General features: G+C 36.8%; 1 protein-coding gene across 15 annotated transcripts in view; it reads right to left on the minus strand.

Annotated features, from left to right (window-relative positions):
- The window catches only part of dlg1a (discs large MAGUK scaffold protein 1a), a 130452-nt gene extending 108922 nt beyond the window's left edge, over positions 1–21530 (minus strand). For 5 of the 15 annotated variants that reach the window (XM_083566215.1, XM_083566210.1, XM_083566214.1 and 2 more), the window contains exons 1-4: positions 21274–21442; positions 20941–21138; positions 20037–20168; positions 15947–16068 (exon numbers count right to left, since the gene is read on the minus strand). In XM_083566215.1, the coding sequence (XP_083422341.1) occupies positions 15947–16068; positions 20037–20168; positions 20941–20959 (273 nt within the window). In that variant the 5' untranslated portion in view covers positions 20960–21138; positions 21274–21442. Of the gene's footprint in view, positions 1–15946; positions 16069–20036; positions 20169–20940; positions 21139–21273 lie in introns of all 15 variants that reach the window. The other 10 variants (XM_083566198.1, XM_083566193.1, XM_083566191.1 and 7 more) reach the window with 4 other exon arrangements.
- Positions 21531–22606: the final 1076 nt, after the last annotated feature.

The following is a 22606-nucleotide window of genomic DNA, read 5'->3' on the forward strand; positions in this document are numbered from 1 at the left end:
ACCTTAAAAGCATAACTGCAACAGTTCGTTGTAAAAATATCTTACAAACTGGGTTGCAGTTGGAGTGTATGTTGTTTTCCTTGGATAAAAATGTCTACTGGGAGCAGACAGGCCAAATCCACTCCACACTAAATTGAACAGCAGACAGCAGTGCCTTTGTATATAACTGCAAAAAACCAAATATGGGTGGACAACATGCTATTTAAAAAAAATAATAATCTATGCAGAAAAGAATCCAACTTTCCGAACTTGTTAAAAATATTTAAACACTTGAGAAAATGCAGATCCAGGCTTTTACAGTCAAGGTTTTGACTAAATTGTAGGTTGCTTCAACATTCTGTACTGTACATGCTTTTTTCTCTCACTGTTCACACTGATTAGCACATCCCTCCTAATCATAGAAAAATGCCATTAAAGACATTGAGTGTTTCCACTGTTTGCAGAAGAGTGGCTTATACTGTGATAATGCAGTATTAAAGTCTCAGCTGTTAGTATTTTTATTAGATTGAAGCCTGATGACATCCACTTCCGTCCTCAAGACACACAACAGCAACTGGAGCCACCTGATATGGATTGGCTGCATTTCACAGAGCATAAACTAGTTGATGCAAACATAAATAGCATTTATATATTTAGTTTGGTTAGTATAGTTTGGCTTAGAGCATCAGAAAATGCCGCTTGGCTCCTCCAGAGTGTGACTCCAAAACAAACTGGGATCTGGTGAGAATCAGCCTGCATCCGCCCTGAGCAGCCACGGCACATATTTAGCTACTGGCAATTATGCAAAACCATGACGAACTAAGCAGACTTCATGTTTAAATCAGTCAGTGTAGTAAAAACACAACATACTAATGTTGGACAGTGCACAGACATTTTATTTTCATTCACTTATTTAGCACTCAATTTTTAAATATATTTTTTCCCAAATAAAATTTGTATTCGTAAATAAAATGCAGAGGCTTCACTCAACGTTACAAATGTTATCAAATTATGATTTCTGAAAAACGCAAGTACTTGCGTTTACATTATAGTAGTTAACTATAACATTTGGAGTGATTATAATAACACAATTCTGTGTCCAAAATATGGTGCTACACCCTCATTTTGAGCAACTTGTTTTTTCTGGTCAGAGTTCAAAGCCTATCCCAGGAAAACAGAAATACACCCTGGATGAGACCCCAGTCTGTCACACACTTTCGCACACTCAAATCACACAGATGAGAAATGTATCATATCCGGTATGTTGTTGAGGCATGGACGGAAACCAGAGAGTCAGGAGGAAAGCCAAGTGTAAAATTTCACAGACAGAAACCCAAGCTCAGGATTAAACCGGTGGACCCTGGAGGAGTGAAGTAGCAACGCTAACTACACATTGTGCCACTGTGAGACACTAATTTATAACAGGGCACTGCAAATTGTTGTACAGCAATTCTAATACCATGTTCATTGTAGCTAAATACATATTTTTTATGTACAGCCATAGTGTTGTTTATTTATTGAAGTGCAGGACATTATTATTAATCTCTTCCATGATGATTCAAGTACTGACTTGTTTTTATTAACCTGTATCCATGCTTTTAACCAACTAACTAACTTTAAAATATATATATATATTTTTTATTATTTTATTAATCCATTTGGTACTATAATCATTAAGATGAGCAAAATGAGCATCAGCATGATCCTGCCCCTGTGGAAGCATCTGGATGGAAGGTGGGAATGTTTTGATCCTGACCTGATTAAACACAAAACACTGATAAACAGAAAGCAGCTTTTCTTTGCTCCCCTACTAATAAAAAAAATTGCTCTCGATGTACACCCCAGTGGAGACTGTGAGAGGAGGTGACAGTTGCTTATGTGGAGCGTTGGTACCTGCTGAGAAACGAATAAGACAACAAGCTTTGCCGACTGGCAGCCCAATGTGGCACACTTCCTTTAACATAGCAGTTGGTTTTTAGGTAACTTTGCACAAGTTCTTTTCTACCATGCCGGGAGACAGCCATGAGACTTAAAATAGACCAGGAACAATGGCCTGGAGCACACAACATGCTGACGTTCTGGCTCAGCACACTCACACTTGGACAGGTAATTAATTCCACTCATGCCAGTGGGGTCACATATATTCAGATGGGCATCAGCCTTTGGGGGAGACCACAGGTGTCTCATTAGATCAACTGGTGAAAAGGCTTAGTCTGTGAACTAAAGAAGATTGTGTGCACAGTTACAGCTGATTCAAAATGATCAAGTTGTACATAGAGCAGGTTTAAGATAGACATAGTCCCGATTGTGTTAATGTCTGAATTCAAATGAAACAAATCCAGATCTATCTGTCTCTCTGTCTGACATAAAGAATCACAGGGCCGAAAAAGAAACTCAGACAAAAGTGTTATCTGCCCTCTTCTGCATACATGAGCTCAAAGACTAATAATCTAATGGTTATGTGATGGACATAGGCGGGATCGATGCTATCCCTTTTATTCAGAGAGCATGGCAAAGTTTGCTTTTATGGGTTGTTACCAAATATGATCATAGTAAAGTCTTCCCTTCTATTAATCAATTAGTCATATATCTATATACAGTACAGACCAAAAGTTTGGACACACCTTCTCATTCAAAGAGTTTTCTTTATTTTCATGACTAGGAAATTGTAGATTTACACTGAAGGCATCACAACTATGAATAAACACATGTGGAATTATATATGGAATTATAAATATATAACAAAAAAGTGTAAAACAACTGAAAAATGTCATATTCTAGGTTCTTCAAAGTAGCCACCTTTTGCTTTGATTACTGCTTTGCACAATCTTGGCATTCTCTTGATGAGCTTCAAGAGGTAGTCACCTGAAATGGTCTTCCAACAGTCTTGAAGGAGTTCCCCGAGAGATGCTTGGCACTTGTTGGCCCTTTTGCCTTCACTCTGCGGTCCAGCTCACCCCTAAACCATCTTGATTGGGTTCAGGTCCGGTGACTGTGGAGGCCAGGTCATCTGGCGCAGCACCTCATCACTCTCCTTCTTGGTCAAATAGCCCTTGATGCCTTCAGTGTGACTCTACAATTTTCATAGTCATGAAAATAAAGAAAACTCTTTGAATGAGAAGGTGTGTCCAAACTTTTGGTCTGTACTGTATGCGGTATGATACTTGGGACACTGCCAGAATGTTCGCATCTCCCTCCTTCTGAGACGCCTTACTCTTGCCAGCAGTCGACGGAGTTCAGTTGTCTTGGTGTTAAAACGCCTTTTTTCTGTGGTTTTGGTGTTTCAAGGACCAATTTTAGCTCTTGTCTTTTTCATTATTATCAGCGTCGCCAAACACTTAAACAGACTGTGTCTGGCTCCGCCCCTTTGCTCACGAACCGGTGCTCATGCACTCGCCCATGTATATACACAGACACAAGTTTGTAAAATGTATTAATAATATATTAATATTAAATTATTATAAATAATTTATTTATCTGTAAAAAATATTAACAAATTACAGGACTCCTGGTTAGGCTAAGCCATGTCTTGACTTAACGATATTTGCATAGCAAGTGCATTAATAAAAAAATACTAAGGCCCTCAGTTATTTCTCCATTTTGATACTATACTGATGCCTTGGAGCCTCGGGTCATACAAAACATTGATCCCTACACCTATCGTCCTAATCACTGAGCCAAATCTCTTAGAGCTTCTGCTGCCCAGTTATGTAAAGCACCAGAGATGTGATGGCAACCGGCTTTACATCATATGTTCAATGTGAGATTTGTGTTGGCTCAGCCGGAATCACATGAGATTACAGCATAAAGCATCTCAGCGGTTAAAATAATATGTTATATAATAATAATATGTATTTGTTTCAGCTGGCAACAAGTTATTTAACTCTAACTTATGCAGTAAGTAGCTTCTTATTTCTTAGACAGCCATGTCAGAAGACACATCCTGTGGTCGTGGAAAAGATGTTAATCTGTTTAAGAATGGTCAAATTATTGGCCTGCATCAAGCAAATAAAACACGGAGATTGCTGAACCATCATCTTCAAGAAAGAAATGTGGTCGGAAAAAAATCTTGAAGGATTGTGATTGATCACTTAAACGTTTGGTGAGATCAGATCGTAAAAAAAAACAACAACAATAGGACTCACGGCTATGTTTAATAGTGAAAGTAAGAGCATTTCCACACACACAATGCGAAGGGAACTCAAGAGATTTGGACTAAACAGCTGTGTAGCCTTAAGAAAACCACTTATCTGTGAGGCTAATCTGGAAAAAAAGGGTTACATTTGCTAGGGAGCATAAAGATTGGACTCTGGAAGAAGGTCATGTGGTCTGATGAGTCCAGATTTACCCTGTTCCAGAGTGATGGCCGCATCAGGGTAAGAAGAGAGGCGGATGATCTGGTGCACCCATTATGCCTAGTGCCTACTGTACAAGCCTGTGGGGGCAGTGCTGGGATCTGAAGTTGCTGCAGTTGGTTAGGTCTCGGTACAGCAGCGTTATGCGCCCAAAGAATGAGGTCAGCTGAATCCCTCAATATACTGAATGACCAGGTTATACCATTAATATATTTTTTCTTCCCTGATGGCATGGGCATATTCCAAGATGACAGTGCCAGAATTCTTTGTGCTCAAATTGTGAAAGAGTCATTCAGGGAGCATGAGACATCATTTTCACACATGGATTGGCCACCACAGAGTCCAGACCTTAGGCCCATTCAGAATCTTTGGGATGTGCTGGAGAAGACCATTCGCCGTGGTCCGACACTCCCATTATCAATACAAGATCTTGGTGAAAAATAAGTGCAACTCTGGAGGGGAATAAATGTTATGAATCAAAGCAAAAGGCAGTCCATCTAAATAATCGTGTGTGTGACAAGCAGTGTGTAATATATGCATAGCGTACACACTAAATGATTAGGAATAGTTTCAATGCAACATACAGACCACTTCAAGAAAAAAAACTTAATCCTACTTTAACATGACAAGCTCTTTTATTCACCAAGCTCCGTCATCAGCTATTACCTGTATTGCGGTCATTCAGGGACAAGACTTAAATATTTAAATGAATATCGAGTGGCTTTTAAACAATTTGGAGCCAGACTGACTAATCAAATTTCCTACACCACCAGTATTTGCACACTTCCAAGAAAATAATAATCATGCCAAATTTTCAAGCAGCATTCTGTTATCATTTCTGATGATCTGGAAAAAGATTGCATTTACATATGTATATGCAAACATCCGGTGAAAAAAGTTTCAGCAAGGCAAACACTGGTAAATGAATACAAATATTTTAGCCATGTATATGCTATTACTAAAATCTGTAATCAATTACTAAAAAATGATCACAGACTGAAATATATCTTTGATTCCGGTTTGCTGTTGCACGGAAAAATGCTGTTACACATGATTCTACTTTGTAGTTTGCCACATTATTCTGGAAAATCTGGTTCTCAAGAATGTACAGTATTTCCATGCAAACTAAAAATCACTCAAATGAGATTTTCCCCTTTTCCAAAAATCTGAAAGTGATCAGAAAACTACAGCATGGAGCTCAAGACAGGACAGCTGGGACTCTCATTAAACCAGAATGTTCTCCTTACATCTCTCACCCAATGTCCAATCCCTGCTTGGCTCCGGCTGCACGTCTCTGAGCGTATTAAAAAAACCCACTGTGTGTTTGTGTGTGTGTGTGTGTGTGTGTGTGTGTGTGTGTGTGTGTGTGTGTGTGTGTGTGTGTGTTGTAAAAATAAGTGAGAGAGATGTGTGTAGAAAGCGTGAGTGATCTTGCGTAATATGCATACACAGGAGCAGAGAGAAGCAAGTATCCTATGCCTCACTGGGAAGATGGAGATTAAGATTGGAGCACTGCATCTCTCTCTCTCTCTCTCTCTCTCTCTCTCTCTCTCTCTTTCTCGCCACCAAACACACACGCACACATACACACTCTAACGAACATCACTGGTGTCTGTCACTTCACATTACACTGTGGTGCTCTAACATAAGCATGTGCAAAATGGACTACACATAGCCACATAAAGACAATGGGTAACTCATCCAAGATTTAACTCTTTTCATATATTATTGCATGAATACAACCTCAGACACCAATACATACTCTAAACAATAGTAAGTAGATCAATATTTACACTATATATTCTGTGAGATGTATCATTCTTATCATGAGAAACACAATAATGTTGCCATTATGGCTTTTCTCAGGACTCTTACTTAGGTATGTGACTATTTAGGCAGGATTTGAGCATTCCTTCCAACTAACAATCATTGTTAGCAATCAAAAGCAGAACAAATGTATTTTAAGGCCTGTAATCTAGCTCCCTTATAGCTAAATCCGTTCCATTATTGCCTTGATTATAAATAAGTAACCTTTTTGTGTCTCAAGTTTGCTTCTTTATAGTTTCGCACTGAAGCGCCAAGATTAAAGAAGCTAAAGGATATCGGTAAATAAAGGATATGGAAATTATTAAAAATTATTAAAAACTTTAATCACCTCAGTGGATTTTAATTCACTACATCGATAATAATAACAATAATTTTAATAATAATAATAATAATAATAATAATAATAAAACCTCAAACCTGAGACTGATTGTTTTGCATTGAAAAGACATTATACCATTTTAAGGATGGCTGCTAAAACTGTTTTTAGGTATATTATGCATTTCTGTCTGTTTTTACCTAAACTTGTATAATAATGGATCAAGGCAACCAATTTTGCATACCTTTGCACAATGTTTGCACAAAAAAAAGTTTGAGCAGTGCTACACTGGTAGTATTAAGCCTCACTGAATCCAACTAGTGCATCTGTGCAGCAACCAGGGACAACATTTTGTACCATACATAGTTCTGAAAACTGCATTGTCAAAAAATTTACTGACTGAATTTCCATTCCAGGAGGTATAATGTTATAATATAATTTTTGGTTAAAATGCAGCTCAATATGAGAGAGAAGGCTGCAATACTCTATGATTATTAAAATATCATTGTGATAATAGCGTAAGTAATAAGAATTAGTCTTTAATATCCACTCAGAGAAAAAGCTGCTTATTATTACACTCAAAAGCTGCAAGCTGAGAAAGACCATGAAACATCTTAATAGAGACTCAGACTGAGCAGGAGATAAAACACTGACAAGCTGAAAACTGCCTCCTTTTGCTGTAACTAACTGAAATAACTCAAGATTTAGAACATTAATTTCACTGTTGTATAAACAACCTGAGCAGGGTTTTTGTCAACAACATGTGATTTGCCTAAATGCAAACCCACCTAAAAACATTGAAAAACTTGTGAACAAATGTTTCTTAATCCTGTTTCAAAACAAGATCAACACTGACTATGAACATTACTGATCACAGCGACTCCACTGAATTCAACAGCAAACTTGGACTTGGGGGGGAAAAGCATTTATATTCTACCAGTCAAAACTAGGTCATTCCTTCCAATGACAATTATGGGATAAATGCTAAGCCTTTTACAGTTTACATCAGTGTGAAGCTTTTACTTTTCCTACGTTATTAAGGTATTTGAAAGAAGGACTCCACAGGGTTATTGGGTTCACAGCTTTTTAAAACCATTTAGCAGGAAATTATAGGGTTCTACCTACAATTTTCTGTGAACTACTGTAAGCATCACAGCATTATGTGGGGTCACTTGATTAAAAATGGGGCTGTGAGAAAACCTCCAGTTAGGAAACAGATTTTTTTAGTGCCATGACTTTGAAATTATATTTTATAAACACATTTAAACAATCCACATTGAAAATAAGATATATTAAGTATATGATTTTTAGGCACTACTCTGACACCTAGTGTAATAATAATAAGTCAGAAAAAAAATAATAATAATTTCTCCATTCATACAACTATGATTCACATAAAATGAACACAAAACAAGTTGAACTCCTCACCAGTGGCTTCGACAAGGATGCCTTCACCACCAAATGCTATAGTTTTCTAACAGAAACAAGAAATATGCATCAATCGGATGCTTCTTATCATTACAATGGGATTAAAAAAAGGAATGCACCTTATAAGATTAAATTCACCTTAGTAGTTTCTGTTATCCTGTATCTTGCCTAGAAATATCCTATTCTAATACAATACACTGTATACACAGTTTGTTAATGGTCAAACCTGGTTCTCACAAAAATGCAAATGTTGCCTTGGCAGAGTTTAAGGCAAACCTGTTCCAACATGACAATGCCCCTGCGCACAAAGCCAGCTCCATGATGACATGATTTGCAAGGTTGAGTGGAAAATCGCTCACAAAGCACTGACCTCAACTTCACTATACACCTCTGGGTGGAATGCTGACTGCAACACCAGGGCTGACCTTTTTTCTTGTGACTGAATGGGAAATTACCATTTGATATGTGACTTGCTGTTACCTTGCCCATGTAATTAGCAATTTCAAAATTAATATCAGATCATCCACAGGCTAGAGTCATAATTACAAAAAAAAAAAAAAAAACTACGACCATTCAAGCACTTGTTCACATCACGCTAGTGAGAATCTCAGATGAACACATAAATGAAGACACACAAAAAAGGGATGAACAATCCAGTGGTAAAGCAATAGAAATAAAACACTTTCCAGCATATCTACATCGAGAATTCAACAGTGCTACGGTTAAAAAAAAAAGATAGTAAGGGTTAGTCAGTCACATTTTACAGTTACAGCTGTGGCTGATTACATGCTTTTTGGAATCTGTCAAATCGAATTATCAGTGGCATCTATATTTTATACTTTTATAAAGATTCCTGTAAAAAGGTCAAAGCACTCAGTAAAGACAAGCAGATGCAGGGGGTGTAAATCTGGCTGTACGGTGTTCTTTATTAAAGGGTACAGAAAATAATAACCTATGGCAAAATCTCAGCTGTCGTTTTCACTGCTAGAATTAACCAAGCATATTAACCACTAGCAAAATGCTGAAATGATAATACAACTAATAGGATAGCACAACAGACATATAGCATGAGACAGGAAAATCTGTTAAAAAAAAAAAAAAAAAAACATGGGTCAAAGCGGTCTAAATTTTAGGTAACACTATAAGAAGCAAACATATCCCACATGATGCACATTATATTTCACATTCTCTGTGAAGCTAAGAACAAGGTACAGGCATGATTGTGCTTATTTTTATCCTCAAATCCAAATGATTTCTGTTTATGGATACCTGCTTAATGGATACAGGAGATTCCTTTTCAAGTAGCCTCGGACACCATTCAATTATAAATCATCAACAAGTTCTTGAAATGGATATGGCTATTAAATGATTCATCCCGCACTTTGTACTTTACTTATATCACTTACAATAAATCACTAAACAGTTACTGAGATGTGATCAGTTAGGACAGGGACTTTTTTCCAGTCTGGTCACGTTCATAAATAATAAACGCGGGATGCATTTAAACCTAAAAAAACCTAAAAAAAAAAAACTGTTCCTTTAGTAAACACTAAATCAAGAAAAGCTAACATTTTCAAAGCAAGCTGTTTACATTTATACCTACATTATTATTCATATCAAAAACTATCCATCATAGAAGCTCAGGAAAATGACTAGGACAGATAAACATGTCTCATTTTTTATATCACTAAAGTAGTTTTCTATATTAGCATTTAATAATTGTTTTACCAGACAGTCACCTTTTTATTTCTAATTGGATTAACTTTTCAAAAATGAGATCGGTTACAACTGACATGAATTCTAATAAACAAGGTAAAAACCCCACAAAAGGTTAAACATTCAAAAAATAAATATATAAATATCTCTTTACAAAACAGAAAACCCATAAGACTAAAAGACTTCTTACCATTTCAAAGAAATTCCAAAAGTATTGAATTAAATTTTAGTATTTTTAATTATGAGAAATACCTATTATATGGAAATTAAGACCAACAAACTAATACAGCAACGAAATTCAATTTACATAATGCTAACTGGCATATACTATCTTTCATTCCATTTTATATAAATACTGCCTACTTCTATGTCTGAAATGTTAATCAGAACACTAATCGATTGTAGACAACAATAATAATAATAAAAAAAAAACTTTCCACACATCTGCCTTACCTTTACCTTAGTACTGACAATGCATAAGCAGTCCATTGTGTTTAGTGCATTCACCATCTCCTCCTAGCAGCCCTGTGTCTCAGCCTGAGCGGCACATGATGCACAGAAACATGAAGCTTGGTGCAAACTTCTCATCTGATCTGGGGCTACACGTCCACGCCGTTCTGTTCCAAACCGCATATCAGTACACTAAACAACCCCTTACACATCTCACCAGCATGTAGTACCAGAGCCATCGGATATAGTCCAGTAGGTTGTAGATTTGCTCAAAGCCATGGTGCTCAAAGAACTAAGTGTGTACCGTCGCTTTTATTACGAGAGGATGCTGAGGAAAAACTCTGCACACACATTCCTCTGTGTGTGTGTGTGTGTGTGTGTGACAAAGGGAAGAAAGCAAGAGAGAGAGAGAGAGAGAGAGAGAGAGAGAGAGAGAGAGAGAGAGAGAGGTTGATAGAGAGAAAGAGAAAGAAATAAAAAATAAATCACATGCACTGATCACATTAGTGAGGATCTGAGGAGTTTTATTAATGAATGAATGATAGACTCCACAGTAAATCTATTACTGTAAAATACATAATAGTCTGTGCAAACACTGCAATAGAATGAAAAAAAAAAAAAGAAAGAAAAAAAAAAAATCCATCATTCTTTATTGATAATGCTTTCACTAGTGAAACATTTCAGGTGGTTGCATAAGCAGGTAAAATCAGAATTTGCTAAAAAATAATGACCCTTTAAATAAGACAGACACTAATTATACATGTTACGCATTCAGTCCCTCATCAACCTGGTCCGAATGTATTAGCCACCAGATTAGGCAGGTCTTCTGGAGGTACTGATGAAGCTAAAGAAGTTACAGCTGATTGACGTTTAGGTGTCGGTTTGTTCGTACCTTTTTTAAATTTTGGAAATGTTCACATCTCATACTCACATGAAGCTCTGAAGTTACAGCTGATTGACGTTTATGTGTCAGTTTCTTCGTACCTTTTCTGAATTTTGGAAATGTTCATATCTCATACTCCGTCTATTAAAACTTTTAGTTTAAAGCTCCTAGTTTTATTTCCTTGTAACTTGTCATTCAAATGACCTGCACTGTACATTCCGTTAGGTTAGAGCTTTTTGTACACCTTCCTCCATTTCAGATCCAAATAAACAACCCTGTCTGTATGAGTGATTTGTTCCAATAAAAAGCTGATGAAAAAACAGCATCTGAGTTGTTAGCTGAAGCGCTTAAAAAAAAAAAATTTGATAAATAAATAAACCAAACAAAAAAGAAAGGCTTATATCTATAAAGACATGCAGATGAAAAATTAAAAAAAAGTCTTGTGTGGGATAGATGAATAAATTTACTGCTTTAAAAAAAATTCTATATTGCAATAATACTATAAAATATTCCATAAGGTTAAGCATTGTCATAATCAGATCAACAAACAAGTGAGTGATTATGTTCAGAGAATATGGTAAAAAAAAAATAATAAAATGCAGACAGCAAGGCTACACAGCAACAGCAGAAATACTTGAGCTGTTTGCACCACACCATTAACCATATATTTAGAGCTGCCAGTAACTAAATTCAAGCTATTTTTCATTTGAATCTGTGTCAAACATACCTCAAAATCAAACTGCAGCTACTAAACAGATTATCCAAATCAGATATAAATGTTTTCAGAAACGAATTAATGCTTATCTGGAACCGCATGATATTGTTTTCTTTTTGCTGTGTAATGAGTTAAAATCCCCCCATCCTCAAACCTGTACAGTGTCTTTCCTGCCATAAAATCTGATATGCAGGAAACAATAAATATACATTGTCTTCCACTAGCAAATATCACATTTTTGATAAATTTTATAATCAGATTGTTCGATAGGGGAATTTGATTAGCCGTGAAGTGGAGTTCCCACCCTGCTGTCACATACGCTTTTGAAACCAAAGGAACGTGTAGGAGGGATTTACCTACGCTGAGCCCAGTGGCAGAAAAGCTCAAAAAGACTGCTACAGTGCTACAGAGACTGAAATTCATCTAGCACTCATCTTTCACTGTTGGATAACAGTTGACTGCTAAATGTCTTTTTGTTTACATGTCAGGACTTGTGGTATTGGAGATGTTTTTACTCATAAGGCTTCTGTTAAAAGGTCTTGGGTGAATATGAAGTCTGAAGTTGTAAAAGATCTTTAAGACTAAACACAGAAACTAAACTTTCTCTTCTTCCTAAATCAAACATGGATGTCTGCTCAAAACCAATGCTTTTGTTTGTTAAAGCTACTTTAACAGTTACAGGTCAGAGTAGCTATTTAAAAAAAATTTGGAAAGAGTTTCCAGTGTCAGCAACAATCAAATGGGGCTGAAAAGAGGCTGGTGAGAATCAAACTGGCCAATTGACCCAGCACCACCTTTTACAAATACTTCTTTTTAGCAAGTTTTTCCGTTCAGCAAAAAAACAAAAAGCACAAAACTATAAAACATCATCTTTCCTGGCGTGATAACAATTATCATCATACTCTGACTAACATAAATTTCTCAAGACCAAATATTGACAGCATATTGATCCAAACACACTTAGAACATTCTGTTAAATACAGTTACACTTTTGTTGTTGCCATGTGTGAGTGCTCTTGTGCATAAAATGCTAAACTGTATGTTGTGTGTCTTCACATTCTACCAAGAGTAAATTCCATATATACAGTATCTCACAAAAGTGAATACACCTCTCACATTTCAGCAACTATTTTATTATATGTTCTGAAGGGACAATACTATAAAAATGAAAATTGGATATACTTTAGAGTAGTCAATGTGCAGCTTGTATAGCAGTATAGATTTACTCAATATACAGCAATTATTGTCTAAATAACTGGTAAAATAAGTGAGTACACGCTTAGTGAACATGAAAAACTGCCTTAATCAACCTAATCATGGAATTTACCAGAGCTGCACAGGTTGTTGCTGGGATCCTCTTCCACTCCTCCATAATGACATCACGGAGCTGCTGGATGTCAGACACATGACGCTTCACCTTCCGCTTGAAAATGCCCCACAAGTGGCCGATAGGGTTCAGGTTTGGAGACATAAATGGCCACTTCATCACCTTCACCTTCAGCTTTCTCAGCAAGGCAATTGTCATTTTGGTGGTGTGTTTGAAGTCATTATTATTTTGAACAAATGTCATTCGGCCCAGTTTCTGAAGAGAGGTCATCATGTTCTGCTTTAGAATGTCATAGTACATGTGGGAATCCATGTTCCCTTAATAAACCGCTGCTTCCCACTACCAGCAGCACTCATGCAGCCCCAGACCATGATGCTACCACCACCACGCATGACTGTAGGCAAGACACAATTTTCTTGGTAGTCCTTTAGGACTTCACACACATGCTGGACACCATCTGAGCCAAACAAGTTTATCTTAGTCTCATCAGACCACAGGACATGGTTCCAATAATTCATGCTCCTGGACAGGTTGTTTTCAGGAAACTGGAAAGACGTCATGCGTCTGTTTTTTGAAGCATCTTCTGCACCTGACTCACAGCACATGGACTCAACTTCTTTGATTAACTCTTGCGAGGCCTGTTCTGAGTGAAACCTGTCTTGGAAAACCTCAGTATGACCCTGGCCACTGTACTGTAACTCAGTTTCTGAGTGTTACCGATCTTCTTATAGTCTAGGCCATCTTTGTGGAGAGCAACAATTCTAATTGTCAAATGCTCAGAGAGTTCTTTGCCATGAGGTGCCTTGTTGAACATCCAGTGGTCAGTGCGAGAGAATTGTACTCAAAGAACCAAATTTTAATTGCTCAAATACAAAATACACACATTTGTATGGTCCTGTCAAGCAGACAAAAACATGAACATGATGAATAGGACAAGTGGCTTTGCATGGTTACACAACATATAGCTGTTATCAGTTAGGGTGTACTCACTTTTGTTGGCAGCTATTTTGACAATAATGGCTGTATGTTGAGTTATTTTCAGAGGACAGTAAATCTGTACTGATATACAAGCTGCACATTGACTACTCTAAAATATATCCAAGTTAAATTTTTATAGTATTGTCCCTTGAGAAGATTACTTTTGTGAGATAGTGTATACACATATGTGTTTGGTGTAATAGAGAGATGCTGATTTGAATATATATGTTGACAAAGTGATGTGGTGTAAGGGGAATAAAACACTTGTACGCTATTATCAGAACATAATAAAAAGGTATTAATGAATGATTATTCTTATGACATTATGTCTTTTCACAAGTCACACATTTTAATCTGTGCTTGTAATTGGAGGGCAACCGATTGATCAGCCGCCCAAATAACCGACACACCCAACCGTGTATGTACATTCTGCACCTGCAGAAGACAACATACCACTCCCATGCAGCAGGTGGCAGTAGTATGTATTTAGCATCCAAACAGGGAAACCGGAAAAGCTAGAACTGTGACTATATAAAGCAAGCAGCATTTCCACCTGCCACGATCATTACCAACAGATTCGTTTAGCATTTTTTAATCATGTCTACTAAGTTGCAAAGACAAGAGTAAGAATTACAAAAAGCGAGTTGCATTCTTTTCTCGTGTGCTCATTCTCTAAGCTAAACTAAGTAACCAGTCGGGGTTCTCTTTCTCGCAGTTGAGTTCCGCGTATAATTCGACATGCACAATCAGCCAAAAGACAGCTGACGCCGACCAGAGTCAATGGTGCAGAACAAAACTAAAGCCCACCGACACTAAAAAAAACACGAGACATTTTCCCGACAGCCGACCGTCAGCTTCGTGTGTCCAGGCCTTTAAGTTCTTATAATTCTTTCTTAATCTAGCCTTATATATTTCATTAGATATATGATACTTTTGGAGAGAAATTCAATAACATTTTGGAACTGTTTGTCATGCTAGCCAGCCTTCAACCAGCTGTAGTTTAGGCTACAGGTAGGCAGTGGGACCATAATCTGGTAACAAACGCACTTATTGAAGAGGCTTGTGTTGATCAATAAATGTTTTATTCAGCAATTTTCTGTATCACACCTTCTTATTTAAATGTTAGAATTTATGAGATAAAGGGGAGAAAAAAAAAATCAGCATCGTATATCGGCCATCGGCTGCTCTGATTTCTAAATATCTTATTGGTCAGAGAAAAACTCATATCGGTCGACCTCTACTTGTAACAACAAATGACTAAATATCCTGATATGTTGAGGCTCCTTGGATGCAGGCATGGCTGGCAAGATATGCTTTAAAGATTTGCATAGCCCATTAACAACATATTTATCCCAAATATTGGTTTAATAGAAAAATGTGACTTTTCTACCACTTGACAGACAAAAGAGGTGGTTTCTCTATGTGCATTAAAGCTATGCCTACCTTTAACTAGATGTACATATAATAATGTTTGTAGATACGTTTCACATGTTGTAAATCCTTTATCATCTTTCATCAATACTTATTAAATATGGCCCATTTTCCAAACATCCTGAATGTTACAATGGACAGATACTGAAAATACACAGTCTAGCACACCCCAGCAGTGCCTACATTTAGACCCTTCTTGCTCTTCCCTCCTCCTCTATCCAAACACAATTTTAGCTCGTTTTATTTAAACAGTCCAAGACACTACCTCATCAAAATCAAGATAGAGAGAAATCTGAGCATAAATGCTACAAATCCGATCAAAGACAGACAGACAGACAGACAGACAGACAGACAGACAGACAGACAGACAGACAGACAGACAGACAGACAGACAGAGAGATAGATAGATAGATAGATAGATAGATAGATAGATAGATAGATAGATAGATAGATAGATAGATAGATAGATAGATAGATAGATAGATAGATAGATAGATAGATAGATAGATAGATAGATAGATAAAAGTTTTTTGATGCTTACCTTTACAGTGCAGGCTCCTGGCATAAGATTCTTTGCAGGAGGGCAAGGCTCTGCTGGTTGTATAGACTCTAAAGACTCATTCTTTTTCTGCTGTATGGTCACTTCATAAAATTCCTGGATGTCTGTAATAGCGTAAAAAAATGGGAACATGGAAACATGGACTGCAAGTTGTAACACAAAAATAGTTAATGAAAAGATTTCTACATGCTACACAAATTTTTTTGTATATTCCATAAGCACTTCTGTTTGATATCAAGCAGAAAAACTTGCATTGTAAAATGCTATAGCAGCCATCACACTGAACACTTTCTTTTCCAGTTAAGATCATTTCAACCTTGTGGTGCTTTTGAAAACTCAGCCCTGGATCAACGAGAGTACTTGTTTATCTTATAAGAGTACAATTTTTAAAAAGTTGGGACACTGGGTAAAATGTAAATAAAAACAGAATGCAATGATTTGCAAATCTCATAAAACACAATTGTATTCACAATAGAACATAGTGAGGAATAGTGGGAATACATAACATTTTAAGAAAAAAAATAAGGTCATTTTGAATTTGATGGCTGCAACACATCTCAAAAAAGCTGAGACAAAGCCTTGTTTACTACTGGGAACTATCTGGAAACTGAGGAGACCAGTTGCTTACGTTTTGGGAGAGGAATGATGTCTCATATGTGTCTGACACACAGGATTCTACCTGCTAAACAGTTCTGGGTGTCCTTTGTTGTATTTTTCATTTCATGATGTACCACATTCAAATGGTGAAAGGTCTAGACTGCAGGCAGAGCAGATCAGCACCTGAACTCCTCTACTATGAAATCATGCTATTGAAATAGATGCAGTATGCAGTTAGCATACTGGAGGTGTTAATGAGCCCATGGAGTGATTTCCATTACAGAATCATTATCATTTTAAATAAGGGCCGAAAGATCAAAGGCATCCAATATTGATTTTCGCCCTTGGTCCTTGTACACAGAGATTTCTCCAGATTCTTTGAAATGTTGATGAGATCATCTAATGTAAATGATGGCAAAGCTCTGCCCATCTTTACTTTGAGAGACTCTGCTTCTCTAAAATACGCTATTTATACCCAATCATCTTACTGACCTGTTGTCAATTAGCCTCATTAGTTGCAAAATGTTTCTCCAACTGTTCATTTTTTTCTTGAAAATGTTATTAAAATTTTACACAGTTTCCCAACCTTTTTTGGAATTGCGGATGTACAATTTCCCTTCATTGGAAATAAGACACCTAATCATGTCAACATGAAAAGCCCATTTCAACTTTCAATACTCTCTGACATGTTTGACCTGCCCTAGTTTTGGATAAGAGTAGATGTTTTTTGTTTTTTGTTTTAAACCGTTAAACCCCAGAACACTTTAATTACTTAATTTTTGCCCTGGTTTTATAAATAGGCTTTTTTAATGCTTTTGATATTTTCTTAAAGTCACTTCCCATTTTGTGAAGCTCAACAACCTTTTAATGCACATCACAGCTATATTATTTGGTCTTACCTATTGTGATGAACGAATAAGGACATTTAGCCTACATGTTACTTTATATTTATGCCCCTGTTTAAACTCTAATAAATAAATATAAATTTGACATATACTGTACTTTAAATATATGATCAGCAATAACTTTAGTCTTTGAATTCCTTTTTTTAAATGTTATATTTGACCTATTTTGGGACCCCTTTAATACGCATGAAACCCTGTTTAAATTTCACTGCTTCAGCAAAGCTACAGAGCCAAGTGGCATTTAGAGTTAATAGACCACTCTTTGGAAAGTCGAACTGATAGGCTTCTACATCCTGTCCTACAAATCCCTCAACAGCTCAGCTTACTTACTACACACACACACACACACACACACACACACTGCATAGGCATTGGTGTCTTATTCTGACTTAAAATAGTAGTGTTACCATGGAGCCTTCAATTAAATTATTATTGTATTAAAAATGTATAGACTATTACTTTGTTAGTATAGTTTTTTAAAATATTACTTATAGTGTATTATTGCTGAAGTGAGTTCATCATGTTAACTAATGCTGCAGTTCAGTCTGGCTGTGGTGATGATGATGGGTTGGTATTTCACAAGCCTTGGCCAAAGTACAGAAATTCCAAACACAACATAAAACCTCAAGACAACAAGGAACTAAAAATACAACACATCAAATCAAAATATTCATTCATCTTCAGTGACCACTGTATCCTGGTCAAGGTTGCAGTTTATTCAGGGTTTATTCCAGGAACACTGACCATGAGGTAGAAACACAGCCTGGACAGAACCTTACTCCATTACAGGGCAACACACACACACACACAGTTTCACGTAGGAGCTGATTATATTTTAGGTGTTGCTTAGTCACCCGCAGTACCACAGCGTTCAAACGTGCAATAAAACAATACTAACACATGCACCCAAAACTACTGAAAAGCTCATTTCCACAATGAGTGCCACAGTGAACAGGTCCAAATATCCCTCTACAAAAAGAGAACAATGCTCAAGGAAGTAAATAGTGCCAAACGCTGAGCTGCTTGGAAATAAGGTACAGACCTGACCACTTTCTCTTGCCAGTAAACCATTTTATACTAGTAACTGAAAGTGTTTAACTAGGTGAAAAGACACAGAGCCACTGTTCAGCACTATATAGATCAAATTCTGGCTTTTTTGTAATGGTTTTAAGAAATGCTGGCCAGGGAGTGTAATGTAATATTAGCTACACAAAAATATAATGATTAGCACCTTCTGTTTTCTGTTTGCTAAATTCACACCTAGAAAAGGGAGAAAAGTGTCCTTCATTTATTCCTTGGGTGCAGTGTTACACCTCAGTCTAAACACAGTAGAAGTTGAAAAAGCTAAAGAAGAAGAAGAAGAAGAAAGGATGATGAAGTGAAAGAAGAAGAAAGAGAAAAATATTTTTTTTAAATGATGATGAAGAAGAAAAAGACTTTATTGCCAAGAATGACTACAAACAAATCTGATTTGGTACATGAAGCTTCCACTATATACACAATTGATTATACAAAAGAAATTAACATTAACATAGATGAATAACATGCAATGTTTTAATTTGTATAGTTTGTTCAGATGTATTTCAAAGCACCTTTGATTGAGTCATTTTATTCACATTGTTGTCTTTCTATATAAGAAATTTCTGTATTTCCAGCATTAAAAAGATTTTTTCGTGTGTTCAGGAAGTTTCTAAATTTGAAATTGCTTTTAAAACTCTAGCACAACCACAAAGTAGCATGAAACAGACATACAGAGATAAACATAGAGACACAGAGATTGTATACCAGGCACATGCTAGTTTATTGTAGGAAAAGACTTTATGCAACTACAGCATCTGATCCCTGTAATGCGTCAATACATTTACCAACAAAACCTTTCTAAATACTACATAAATATTTATCCTGTTAAAATATTTTTTTTTTAAATGACTATTTATTACTTTGAAATTGATAAATTACTGTAAAATATTTCTATAGTAGGTTCCATAGTAAAAATATTTCCATAGTAGAGTGGATCAGGTCAATATTTAGAAAATTCTCAAAAATGTTGAACGTTTATTATGCAATGTTTTAAGATGTAACATTATTATTGCAACTTTATGCTCTTTTCTATCAGTTAACACCATAGTTATTAAAGAAACTCTACTCATGAACTACTGTGAAGTTGTACTCGACTCTGTTGAACATCAGCTCTGCCTGAAAATTTAACCCACTTCTCGCAGACCCCCAAAAGACACTAAACCATTAATATCTAGTCAAAAATATATACATCGACGGCTATAGTGCTGATAAATTTCATGCATTTTCACTCATTCCTCTCGTTTTTGTTCCTACAGCCTTTAATCCAAAAAGCCCCTGAAGCCAACTTGAGCGCTGAACTCAAATACCTGCTGCAGGTGGGGGGAAAATAGTTGACATTGCTGAAACCAGCTGCTGAGTGTGTGAAATATGCAGTGGTAAGGTCAAACCTGTTTCACCATTTCTCTCCATGTAAAACAAAAAAAACAAACAAGAAAACAATCACAGCTCAAGAGTGGATGTCTCTTTATTTTCACCATACAAATGCTTACCTATCAGGGCATGGAAGAGTGAGCTCTGAAATATGTTGATAACTCTGTTGATGGAGTGTTGAAGCTGGGTATCCTCTGGCTGATTTAGTTTTGACTTGTATTCCTCAAGGAGTTTCACCGCTCGCTGTGTATCTGAAATGTTCCAATAAGAAAAGCTCACAGCCTGAGGCACAGAAACAACACAACACTACATGACTTATAGACAGTGGAACAGGTTCCCAGTCCTGGTTCTGGGGTATTTTTAATTCAGTCCTAGTTTAATTTAGCATTTTTCCTACTCTATCACACACACTTCAAATGTGTTGCCTTAATGAAGCCTTATGAAGACTCTACCATCTGCAAATCATAGCAATTATTAAGACTCATCTGTCCAGGTGACATTTTTCCAAAGTTCAACTGTCCAGTTTGTTGAGCCTGTGTTCCCAGTTCAGAACCTGGTGAGCTCTCCTCCTGCACCCTGTAAGCTTCATAGTATGACATGTTACGTGCTCTGAGATGCTTTTTGCCTCACCAGGATTATACAGCGTGATTATTTGAGCCAATGTAGCCTACCTGTCAGCCTATGAACTTATCATGCATAAGACTCTGCCTGCAGAACCATCAATTGTTAGGTGTTTTTGCAGCATTTGGTGTAAGAGCCTGCTGTAGTTACTACGTTCCTCAAATCAGCCATCAATACAATGGGAGTCAGATTTTCCCCTTAATTCTGGTTTCCGAATCGAAATCTTTTATAAAGTTCTTGGCCTGCATCTACATGTTTTCTATGAATTGCCCTAAAACCACATGAGCATGCGTGAACATGCAGGTGTTCCAAAAGAAGTGAATGCTGAGTGTACATGAAATTAGCAATTTTAGTGCAGGACAGAGGCAAAAATGAGGATGTAAAGTAGAATTGCAATCTCACCTTTCTTTCTCACTGGCATGATCACATCCAAGGATCAGGTGAAAGCTTGTGAAAGACTTGACCATTTGAAAGTGGAACTCCTTAAGTGATGTCTCTACATACAAGTGTTCAAGATGCAAAAAACAGTAAACTGTCAAATAAATCCTTGCAACTTTAGCCCCAGGGGAAAACGCAAACACAAGCCCTGCAGTTGTTACTCTGAAAAATAAAAACAGTCTGATAAACCTTGAATGAATGGAAGAGAGGTGTTACAGTTACCCTGTATACTAATATCATTAAAGCACTCTCTGGCCAAACTTCTCAGACTTAAATCTAAAAGTTTCTGACACTCACATAACGTGACCGTCCTCTGAAATCCGTCCTGACACTCTCTCCCTCCCCGAGTCCTACCGCAGTCCTGTGGCAAACTTGTCGGGATCTGCCCCACTGCCCCTCCTCTCTTCTCCTCTCCTCTCCTCTCCTCCTCTCCTCCACTGCTCTTTCACCAGCCTCTCAAAATCCAAACTTTCCCCCAAAATGGCGACCTGGATACGACAACGAATCACCGTGAGACAAATCCCAAATGTTCCCTTGACTACCTACATAGGTGCACTCTGTAGGGCGTGTTATTAGCGAGCTCAGTGCTGTACCTAGTGCACTAAATGCCCCTCTTGATACTAGATTAGGACTCTTCCCCTAAATCTATTGACGCTATGTTAAATCTTAATGTAGGAAAAGTTTTATTTGGATTAGTTACTTCCTTCAATTGTCTTCTTCATCATTAAATTTAAAAGAATGCTTTTAATTTAGCAAGCCTGTGCCTTAAAATCGTATTAGAGATACTAATACCAACAATGGGATCAAACAGCTGCAAATTTGCATGTCATTTGCATAATACTAATTGGTGTTATATGATGGTAGCATATGAGAAGTTCTGACTAACATTTATTTATTGATTTAAATGATGTATAGAATACAATTTTAATGAACATATAAGAACTATTGGAGCATCAAGAGAAACCTTCCAGAACACCTTACTTACCCATTATTCATCATTCATTAAATCATCTTGAGTAACATCATTATCCTGGTTGGTGGACCATTATTACTTTGCAAAAGATTAGATAATACCTGTGACTAGTGGTCCTGTTTTTTGGTTTTTTTTGTTTGTTTGTTTGTTTGTTTGTTTAGGGTTTTTTTGATGCACCTGATTAATCCCAACGTCCTACCTTGGATAGAGTTCTCTTCAGTTAGACATTTTGTGCAGCTAGAGATGGTTCCATATGGACAGCCTAAAAATCCAAGTTACTGAGCAACATAAGAACTATGAGGATGGATTCAAACTGTAATTAATACAGTCTGCTGCAATGCCTTAGTACCACAGTTTGCATTAACATTTCTGCATTATAAGCGTCCATCACTGAACAGCACACCTCAAAAAAGATGGGACTTGAATGAACAGACATTTGGTGCCACCCAAATGAGAATGGGTTTCTTTAGAGTCTGGTTCCTTTCAAGATTTCTTCCTCATGCCATCTCAGGGAGTTTTTCCTTGTCACTGTTGCAGAAGGCTTGCTTATTAGGGATAAAGGTATAGAGATACACTGACTGGCACTAAACTTATAAATTCAAATTTTTTAACTTCTTTATGTGTAAAGCTGCTTCGGGACAATATACATTGTTAAAA

Source organism: Silurus aristotelis (assembly GCF_946808225.1).
Source record: "Silurus aristotelis genome assembly, chromosome: 2".
NCBI lineage: Eukaryota > Metazoa > Chordata > Actinopteri > Siluriformes > Siluridae > Silurus > Silurus aristotelis.